Here is an 11,151-nt window from a genome sequence, read left to right on the forward strand (position 1 = left end):
CAACAATTCCAACGGAACCTTTGCCCAGCTGTAAGGAACGAGATATGATTCGTTGAAGTATGTATTAGTGTTGTTTTGTGTAGGCTTAGGAGCATTACATCATATTGCGAAATAGCATGTGAATCTCTCCTATAGCTGCCCCACTGGGCCAAATGTGTGGAACAACGAAAATATATGGAATATGGTTTTAGTAAAGGATAGATGCTCATAGATACATGATTCAGTAATCAATTGATGAAAGTAATTTAACCTGTCTAGCCCCAGAAGACTTATGTAAGTCTCTTTCCAATCATCACTGGAAGATTTACTATAATAGATGCTCATAGATACATGATTCAGTAATCAATTGATGAAAGTAATTTAACCTGTGTAGCCCCAGAAGACTTATGTAAGTCTCTTTCCAATCATCACTAGAAGCTTTACTATTGACACCCTCATTGACACATTGTGGAACTCAATACCAATGCCTAAATATTGGACGCAACATAAAACATATAATCTCAGGAAGCTCATGATCCTTTACAGCTTAGCACTATCATATAAGATAATAATTTAACAGGCTTGGATCTTAATCCTTGCTTGTACAACCATCTGGTATCCTGGTCATGAAGTACATTTAAATCCAAACTATGACATAGATGAATGGGATATTCATAAAAAGAAAACCAAATCTAAATGTCACCAAAGCGCAGGAACTATCCCCGAAAAGCATTCATTCAATTGATAAAAGTTAAAAGTTTCCCATGCATGCTGCTGGCTTGATGTATGAGATTCCAACTGATAGCATGTCAATGTTAGTCTCACTATGGCTCGGCATGAAAATGGAGACCCTACAGTACTTGATTTAACTTAATAGCAGCAACGGAGACAGATTAATGAGGTAAATCAGCCTCCAGTGGAAGGTCAGCATGAAAACGTTTGTTGTACTGCCTGAGCCAATTCCTCCACACTTAGCTTGCATTCAATTCCAATCTACACAACCAGCAGGAACAAGGAATTTCATGTTATGAAAAGATCAAAGCCCCAACATATTCGATAGAATGTAATAATGAAAAATAAAGGTCATATGTTAGTGGAAAATGTTTAAACACTTGAGGGTTGTATGATGAAGAAATAAAAAGGACTGTAATCAGCTAATGAACATATTGGAACTAAAGTTCTGTTGACTGAAGTTGTTTTGAACCGCAAAATATTGAAGAAAACCAAAATAATATGTACACTCAATACCTTTAGTGTAAGAGAGTTGAGAACTGTGTCGTCTGTGGTGCTGATGTTTAGATGCAGAATTTCCAAGGAGAGATTCTCCAAGGCACTGACGATCTTCAGAATTTGGCCGGGTATCTTATGCGATAGGGTTTTCAGGAGAGCATTTGAGCCAGCGATCTTGACTTCCACCTCTGCCACAGCGGATTTGGAATTGGCAACCAGCTCTTTTACTGTCTCGAAGTTGGAATCAATGCTGGTGCAGGGCATGAAGGACTGGATATTCTTGGGGCGATAGGGATTGCCGGGCTGAGGCGTCCGAGGGCTGGCTGGCAAAGGCCTCGGGCTTACCGGTGGCCTGGGACTCGAGGAGGGCCGAGGACTTAGTACTTCTGTGCAGTATGCCTTCCTTTGCTTCTGGGACTCCAATGACTGCAACAGCTGCTGTAACTCCTTGATGAATTCGATAACTCCACCTATGATTGAGGCCTGATCACCCTGAATGTCATATCACAAATTAATACCAGCACAAGCTTGAAGTTTTGTTAATTAGTGAGAAACAATAATAATAATGAGTAGCCTATAAAGTAGCCATCGATGACAAATAGCACTTATTGGAGATTTCATAATTTTAGCTCAGCTAATTTAACACGTCACATAATAGGTTTGTTAGTCGGTTGTTTCACACTAGCTACCTACATAACACTGATAGACCACGAAAGAAATGAGGATAAAGCGAAGGCAGAGTAATTAAGCCTATCCACCCTATGATCAATCAATCATTATAATCATTTTACCATCAATCAACTGTTATATTAGAAGACACCACTCCATCATAATTATCATTAATAATCATTCATGGCAAATGACACTGATTTGCAGTAAAGGTATTCGCAGTAGAGATATTAGCCATCGATGACAAATAATACTGATATGTACAGGTATTCTACTTGAACAAGCAAGTTCCCTTGTCACAGTTTCCCAGATAAAGATTTGCAAGATGGGGATTCATTGGTCACTCTTCAGTGAGTGAGTACATCCGGCAAAGTGTCAAGCATTAACACTAGCATGGGATTGGCTAGACATAAATACTGATGGAGGCTATATTAGCACGGCATTGGCTGGACATAAATTTCGATGAAGGCAATATTTGCAGGGATATTAGCAAATGTCACTGAGAGGCAGTAGAACTGTTAGCGTTTCATCTTAATGATAGGGTTCAGAAACTAGCAAAAACATAAAGGCCCATCTCACACATGGTTGTGCTCGGAAAATTGCAAACACAGATATGTAGTTTCTAGAGTTTTGTGTGCTTAATCAGTGAAATTTTGATAATATTTCTACGTCTGAATAGATATAACTTTAGGGATAGAGTTGGGGTTTAGACATTACTCTTTGCACGTAAAAGCCAGGCATGAGAGAACGTAACACAGCCAAATGCTCGTTCATCTGCTTTCTCCTGTTTCGTTCCACAGCTATATGTGTCATACGTTGTTGGCCATCTCCTTCCCCTGATCGCTAGTTGCAGTTGCCAAGGCCTTGAGGCGCTTATGCTTTGGTTTGTCTAAGCTCTGATCTGTTTCAGACTCTGAGAAATCCGATGGATGAATTCGTGAACGCAAGTGACAACTCTTAGATTTCTGCAAAAGAGATTTGCATGAGTCTGACTTAAGCCGGTTTTTCACTGCATGATCTTCTGCGTTTGTAAATTTACGCAAATCTTTGATCTCGGATGAAACTGACTCTGAACGGTTCAGTGACGTGGAATTTATGCTCTGTGGTACGTTCGTATCCGAACAGCCATGGCGACCGGGGTTTGCTGAGAAAGAAAAATTGAGAATGTTGTGGTCAGTCCCAGGTTCTAGCTCGGATTCTTGCTCAAGTACAGGTAATTCATGAAGGTGTAACACTTCAGCGAAGTTATCGCCATTCTTGTTACATGTACTGCTTTCTTCTTCTATAAGACTAATAAATTTCGATGCCTCCTGATGATTGTCAGTATCTAAGAAGTCCAAAATGCCAAACAAGTCCTGTACTGGGGAATTAGCAGCTAAATTCCCGTGAGAGAACTCATGTGAACTGAATATATCACACAGTATATCTCCCATGGGCGTAGCTTCCTGATCCTCCCCAGATTCTATCATGTTAATGCTGAGGGAAGGAATTAACAAGGTGGGATCAGATGCAGCTGCTAGATTGCTACACCTCCCTTGTACCTGCATATTGAAATGCTTACTTCTTGAGAACTGCTAAACTATGTACTGATAATAATCGAAGCAGCACCTTGAAAAACCCACATATAAATAAAAATGGTTTGAATCTAACTAATGTGCCTAGCAATTGTCTGCAAGTGAGTTCAAAGTCTTATAAATTTATTCAGTGTAAAAGACTTACAAAAAGTGCTTCTGCCTCTCCAACCATCTTCGCTTTATTGTTTGACTAAATATTTTGGAAAAGCAAACACAGGAAATTGAAGAACAAGTGCACCTGCCTTTACATCGAAATAACCAGTTGTTACTGTAAGTTGCTAATGCCAAGAACAACTAGACCTGCTTTGACATCAAAACAACCAGTTGTTATTATAAGTTGTGAATGCCAAATATCTCTCAGTTATCGAGAGGGAGTAATGAAGCTATTCGTGTGCATATGATATTAGTTGAACGTATGAAAACCATGTAAAAAGAGTGTAAAAACTCAGCTTGAATTTGTTTATGCTGTCAGAATACATGAAATCAAAACACACGGGACCGACCTTACACTACAAGAAAGTCAGTGCTAATTTTGATAATCATTGCTTTAAAACGTCGACTGTGTCTTTTAGAGTACAATTAGGGCATGAAACTCGTGCTTTCCTCCAACTTCAATGGAAGCTCATCCTTCCCTTCAAGTCCAATGTAGGATCTGTACTAATTGTTATATCATCCTTGCCTTCAAGTCCAATGGAGGATCTGTACTAATTGTTTTGATAGAAAAATGCAACCTCAGGGAACCAATAGGGATTCTGTGAATAGGGTATGCAAGGGTAAGTGGGTAAGGATGGTGCAAGGGCTTGAGGGTGTCCGTTGGAACTGCAGTGCAGAACTGAGGAGGAAGCAGAAGGGTGTCAGGAAAGAGCCGTGGAGGTAGAGGTGGAAGGGTGCTGAGCTGAGCTTCAGTCACAGGGAGTACAGAAAGGGGACAAAGGTAGCCTTTGCATTTTCCAAAGCACTGACAATTGTATTTGTTTATGTCATATACGCTGCGAGTGCTAGGGACCCCATGTAGCTCGGCAATCCGAGGGAGCAAGCAATGGTTGTACGTTTTCCTTGTGATTCACCAACAGATTGGGCTCTGTGGATTGCCCATAGGGAATTTATAGCATGCTGTTCCCGTGCTAAAGGCTTCAGAAGATGACAAAGGGGGTAGAATGGGAGGCGATGCAGGCAATTTGCAGTTGCATTGATTCAACAGTATGAGCAATTGATTACCTCCTGGCATCATCTGCTCATTCAAGTGACCACATTTACTGTTCCATTAATGTTGTCATCTTGGTAATAACTTTACCAACTATCTCTTTCTGCTACCTGCAGGCAAAAATCCAATGGCTATCCCCTCATAAATAAGCCCGGAGAAGGCCATTACAGGGGCGATGGCCTCATAATTTGGGCGCATAACACACATACTTGTTCATCTCGCCATTTATTTTAATTAATGTTGAGATTCAGATGTACGCGAACTGTTAATTCGGTCACAGAAGTTGGAATGTTGGTCTTTTTAGCTGCTTCAAAGAAACAAATAAAAGCTGGATATGCCTCTGAAAACGATGTCGACCGAGCATTCTAGTTATTGTGCACGGAATGTTATAAGTTGTCATTCGCTACAAAGAAAATGTGATTTTGGAGAAAAAGCAATACTGTACAGTCATTCTAGATGAAAAGTATTACTATTTATCTTGACATACGAGTGTCGTGTCTAAGCGCATTTTCACGTTATATAAGAATGTTGAATCGGATTTAAAATATGAAAACCGACAAATCCTAAATTGTGTAGTTGCAAAATTTAATACAGTGAAAGGTAACAAACTTTGTCATTTTATTTTAAATGAAGTATACGAACGACATACGTATATATACGTAATATTAATGATAATTTATGAGCTTGAAGGTCATACGTATATATGTGTAGTATTAATGATAATTTATGAGCCTGACAAGCTGAAAGGAAGAACATAGTTAACAATGGTGTGGTAACAGAATATGTAGCAATAACTACTTGATAAGACTGGAGTGAAAAATATAAAATTTAATTGGGCATATAACGTTATGATAAACCTGAAAGACCACCTTCAATTTGGACACCGTTATATTAGATTAAAGATATATCTGGTAAGACAATGGGATGAGATCCAAAAATTTCCCATGATAATCAAGGAAGAGGTATTTCAACAAAATTATTTATATATATATATATAATTTTTAATATATTAATAATATAAAATTCTAATTGGGTGAAATTATATATCAGTTTTGAACAGATAACTTAATGTTTTAAGGGGCGCCATCACTATTATTTAAAATCTTATAAACATAAAAACATTGAAACTAAAAATTAAAAATTTCATTTATTGAAATTAAATCATAAAATATAAAAAAATATTATTATTTTATAAAATAATACAATATTAGGTGTATTTGTCATAAAAGTCCCCTGTAACCTATCGATAGTAATAGCTGAAAAATATTAACTACTTTCAAATTCGACTTATCTTGGTTTTACCAGTTTAAGGCTTAAAATATAATAAAGGAAACTGCAATAGATTATATGAATATTAATATAAAATTGTTACGAATTTCGACTTTTTTTTTTGAGTTGTAATTTCGTTTTATTTTTAATTGAAAAATTGAAAGAAAGAAATCTAGTTTTCAAAATGTTGAGACGAATTTAAATGAGTTCTTATAATTTATAAAATAATAAATTTAGTAGTTAGATTTAATTATATTTATATTTTATTAAATTTTAGATTTTAACTATGTTAATTAGTATTTTTATTTTAAGGTAAGAGTTTTTAGAATTTTAATTTAATCGTTAATAATTAAGTGTATAGTAGGGATTTAACTTTTAAAGAGTATTTTAGAATATTTTTAATAGTATACACAAATTTAAGGTTTGGATTTATCTCTAAAGCAATTATGCCTTTTTTCCATTTTAATCAAATTGATTAGTTAAAAGAAATATCATATGAATTATTATGGAATGAGTTATGGTTTTTTGGACGTATCGTATTGATAAGCCATTGTATTGGCCCGTGATATTTCACCAAAACCTATTTACAAATTAAGAATCTTCATAGTAAAGTGGAGGTAAATCTCCACGGTTAAGAATTTTGTTCCATGTTTCTAATTGTAGATATGTTTAGCGTAAATATAAATTATTTTTATAATTGTTATGATTTAGTTAGTGTTTATGATTTTTTCTTAATTTTAGCAATGTCTAATGTACTTTGAAGAAAGTGTTTTGACGTTTATTATGGAGTGATGTCTATCAATATTTACTAATACGAATTTTTATTATAATTAATAATGTTTGATATTAATATACTATATAATTTATTTTCATTTTTGAAATATCAATATGATACTTTTATTAAATAGATGCTTAAATTGAAGAAATTTATTCATTTTGATGTGTGCTATATCAAAAAAATTGAATATATTAAAATATTTTATGGTATACCACACTTTATGTATAGTTAAGATAGTATCAATGATGGTAACAATATATATATATATATATAGTAATAAATTATACATTAAGATGTAGTTAAATTGGAGATCGTCTTGAAATCTTTGTGGGTTCTGTGTAAGAGTGGACATGAGTTAATCAAAACAAATAAAAATAAAAATAAATTATAAATTTATTGGACATATCTCTCTTTATATATATATATATATATATATATATATATACACACACACACACACACACAAAGAGAATTGGACCATGGTTATGGGGTAACCAAGCCTTCCTCTTCTCTTTTGGTACCATCAAGTTCTCAAATACATTAGGAATAAACTTGAAAACATTAAAAAATAGACATGGAAAGAACAAAAAAAAGAATGTTCACCTTTGCTAGGATTTGGGTGGAGATCTTAGCAAAGCATTACCACACCACATCTTCATGAAACATAACAATTTTCACTGGACACAAATTGTGGATTATGAGAAAGGTGTGTGCTTTCAAACATGTCATTTTCATAACACTTTCCCTCAAGCAAAAAAATCTCAAAAAATAAAAAGAAGTAGCCAAACAGACCAAAGGGATGATAGTTTAATGACTCTCCTGATTTAGAAGATGAGAAGGCAGAAAACCGAGAACCACAACCTAAACAATCGATGGAAAAAATGGAAGGTGAGGGTACTGTTCAAGATGTTTCAGTTCCTCTTCCCTCATCAGGCCAAGATCTAGAAAACCATTTTCCTTTGGCTGGTAAAGGAGGCACTAAACGAGCACATGTTTCAGAATCATCACATTCCGACAAAGAGTCTCCTCATACAGATGGGGGGAAAGAACTTGCTTTTGTTGTAAATCCAGATCCTGAAGGATGGCAAAAGGGGATGGCAAAGGGTGCAACAAATTCTTTTCTATTCTTTTTTTCAATGTAGGCTTGGCAAGTTGGCTTTTACGGGTATGTTGAATATATTTCTCCTCTCTCATGTAATGTTGTGTGTGTTAAGTGGCTCCTATTACATACCCACTATGTGTGTCTACAAAATGTAACTTTTATGTTAATTAATAGAAATTACAAATTTTTCTATGGAAGAAAAGTATTACAAGTTTTCACGCATATGAAAAAATTATCTTATTATAAACGGGTTTCCAACAATAATGACTATTTTATTATTGGTACTCTAACCCACACATTTCATAAAAATTTTTGGAGATTATTTTATTATTATTATTTGTTTAAATTATATAATTAAAAAAAATGTTTTTAATATTATCAATTTTTTTTTTGGCTAATGCTAATCTTGAGATAACTTCCATGCTTAATCTTTGATTTGAGTAATGGGCCCAACCTTTACCATAAAAGAATGCCATCAACCTTTACCATAAAAGAATGCCATCAACCTTTACCATAGAAGAATGCCATCAATCCTCCGGCACACCAACCCTTAGTATAAATAATTCTTTTTCCATATTTTTCACGAGTAACAGTTTCACCATATAATACTTTAACAACGCACGTTCTCGGCCTTTATTCTACCTTTCCTTAAAAATGAAATGAATTAAAATAAATATATATATATATATATAAATTTTTAACAAACAAAAACGTACATCTAGAGGAGAATCAAATCGTGTAAAGGAATTTCTTTGAGAATATAAAGGCATTCTGCAACAATTTTTTCCTCATTTTTTATATTTCTCGTATTAATGCCTGGTCTGAATGGATAAGCGAATGACGTATGCATATTTTCCTCTTTTAAGGAAATATACATTTTTGGAAAAATATTATAAATCTATTAAAATTGCAATCAGAGAGCATGAGGGTAGGTAAGGAAATATACATTTTTGGAAAAATATTATAAATTTATTAAAATTACCATTAGAAAGAGTATGAGGGTATGAGAAATTGGAAAAAAAAAAACCATAAAATTTATTTTTTTCGAATAATACGAAATATAATAACAATGCGAATATGAAAAGGCAAGTAAATAACATTAACCGCCCATTCTTTCAAATACTATATAATATGTGTTTATACATTTTATATTTTTCTCAAGATAACGTATTATAAAATGCGTTAGTAAATGTTCGAATATTCTAATTACTCTCGTGAGTTTGGAATTTTTTTTTTTTTTTTTTTTTATAAAAAGTTTAATAAAAAATATTAACCTTTCAAAGTATTTCAGCATTTTTTATAAAAAGAACATTCAATTATATAATATAAAGAGATAGGTAAGAAATTTAATAATATTTGTATTTAAGTATTTCACCATTTTTTTTTGTGTGTTTTATAATTTTTTTTAATTATATATAATATAAAATAAGTAAGAAATTTAATATTAAGCATATTTTTTTATATAATTTTAATTAATTAAAAAATATTTTTTTAAATTATATATAAAAAAAATTAATAAACATGTTTCAAACCAACTAATATCATTCATCATCAAAACCAAAATTATATTTAATTTTTTTATATTCAATATTTTAAAATATCACAACAAATTGTTACTAAATTAAACTATGAAAAAATTATGTGTAAAAATTGCACACGGTTTCCGAGGGTTGAAACATATTATTTCACTTCATTATAACCTATTATAATTCCTACTAATGCTCACAACTGCTCGACTACTATAATCGCATCGAGAACAATACTTGAGAAGATAATCTCATGTACATGGTGATTGGGTGGCACGGATAGAAGTACAGCCAATCCTCTTTAATTAAAACTTTGATATATTGGACCCAGTACTACTCTTTGAACTAAGCAGTATGTCCGAGTGCCATAAAAGACAGAAAATATTTTATTTTTATTCTTATTTTAGGGCATTAATATATAGTAACATATAAACAATAAATTATATTAAAATTAAGGAAATAAAAATAAAACCTGCATTATCATTATAAATATTCTCACAAAAATAACACTTTCCAAAACTTCGCATAACAATTTTTTTATTGAGTTATATCTTCTATTTCGATAGGAATAATTATGTATAAATCTTAATCATATTTTGAAGAAAATGTTTTATTTTTTTGAAAATATTTTATTTTTAAAAGCATAATTTTTTTTTTATTTGTAAATAGTTTATAAAATGTTAATATTAGTTTTTAAAATGATTAACATAATAATGATGATGATTAATATTTATTAACATTAAAATAATTTATTTTATATTTAAAAGATAAGAGATAATCACAATTTTTTAGCATTTTATTTCTATACTCAATAAATATTGAAATAAATAGTCCATGATCACCATAGCTTTATTGATTTGAAAATGTGAAGAAGATGGGTACTTTCAATAATAATTTGAGAATCAGATGCATAAATTGGACAATCTAAGAGAAAGTGTCTCTTATTTTCAACCTCCTTGGTCTCTCAAAGGTGATAGTTTCTTTCATCCCATGGTGTTATTGTAATTAACCAACGTCTAGTTTCAGTATGAAAATCATGAGAATTTGTGCTTATTTGAGTTTTGTTTGTCTTCTTATTTATCCTAGTGAAGACAAAGAGATATTTTTTTATCTTTTGAGATTTGGTTTGATCATGTTCTTACACTATCTTAGGTTAAGTTTTCCCTTTAACTCTTTATCACACTACAATTTGTCCCTAAATGCTATAACAACATTTTTCGTGTTATCATTATTCTGCAAATTGATCTCCTCCATTATCATGTAGTGGTCTAGCAAAGGCTAGGTACCATTATGCCATCCATTGTTTAACTTATTCTTATGCAAAATATACCTAGTCATATCCATAGTTTTAGTGAGAAAAATGCTTGCTTAGTCAAGACAATAGGATATAGGGTTATTTCCCTAAATATTGAGATTGTAGATTATAAATTTATTTTGGATTCAATCTATCTTCCACCATAATATTCTAGATATATTTCAACCTCAAACCTCACAACCATATAAAATAACATGAGCGAAACGAGTCTCAAAGTGGAGATTCCTTTTCTCCCACATCTAAAGATCTGTTAACTTACAATTCTTTTTAAGCCTATATTAAACTTTCCATCCACCAATTATGATTTTTTCAATGTTATAATTCAAATTGAGCCTATAATGGGAATCAATTCCAAGATATGTGTATGAAGGAGCTTCCTTCCATTTGTTTTCATATATAATCTTTCTAGATTTAATTATCATGACTTTTGATTTGTTATTATTAATGGTCATACCCATATTAGACAAAACATATTGGATGACTCTTAGTTTCTTGTCAAGATTGT

At 32.4% G+C, this 11,151-nt stretch overlaps 1 protein-coding gene across 2 annotated transcripts; it reads right to left on the reverse strand.

Annotated features, from left to right (window-relative positions):
• Window positions 1–505: 505 nt before the first annotated feature.
• LOC149158816 (transcription factor SPEECHLESS-like) lies at window positions 506–4,606 on the reverse strand. 2 transcript variants are annotated; one of them, XM_089433388.1, is made up of 5 exons: window positions 3,956–4,606; window positions 3,598–3,752; window positions 2,596–3,419; window positions 1,228–1,701; window positions 506–972 (listed from the first exon to the last, which is right to left on the reverse strand). In XM_089433388.1, the coding sequence occupies exons 3-5, from the start codon at window positions 2,689–2,691 to the stop codon at window positions 904–906; spliced, it is 639 nt and encodes a 212-aa protein (XP_089289514.1). In that variant the 5' UTR covers window positions 2,692–3,419; window positions 3,598–3,752; window positions 3,956–4,606; the 3' UTR covers window positions 506–903. The 2 variants fall into 2 exon arrangements, 1 of the variants encoding a protein (XP_089289514.1); XR_016261085.1 differs by lacking the exon at window positions 506–972 and having other exon boundaries at window positions 1,563–1,701.
• Between the last annotated feature and the right edge of the window lie 6,545 nt (window positions 4,607–11,151).

The sequence above is a fragment of the Pinus tabuliformis genome, chromosome 5_2 (assembly GCF_031772625.1).
Source record: "Pinus tabuliformis cultivar Carrire ecotype Pingquan chromosome 5_2, CPIR1, whole genome shotgun sequence".
Taxonomy (NCBI): Eukaryota; Viridiplantae; Streptophyta; class Pinopsida; order Pinales; family Pinaceae; genus Pinus; species Pinus tabuliformis.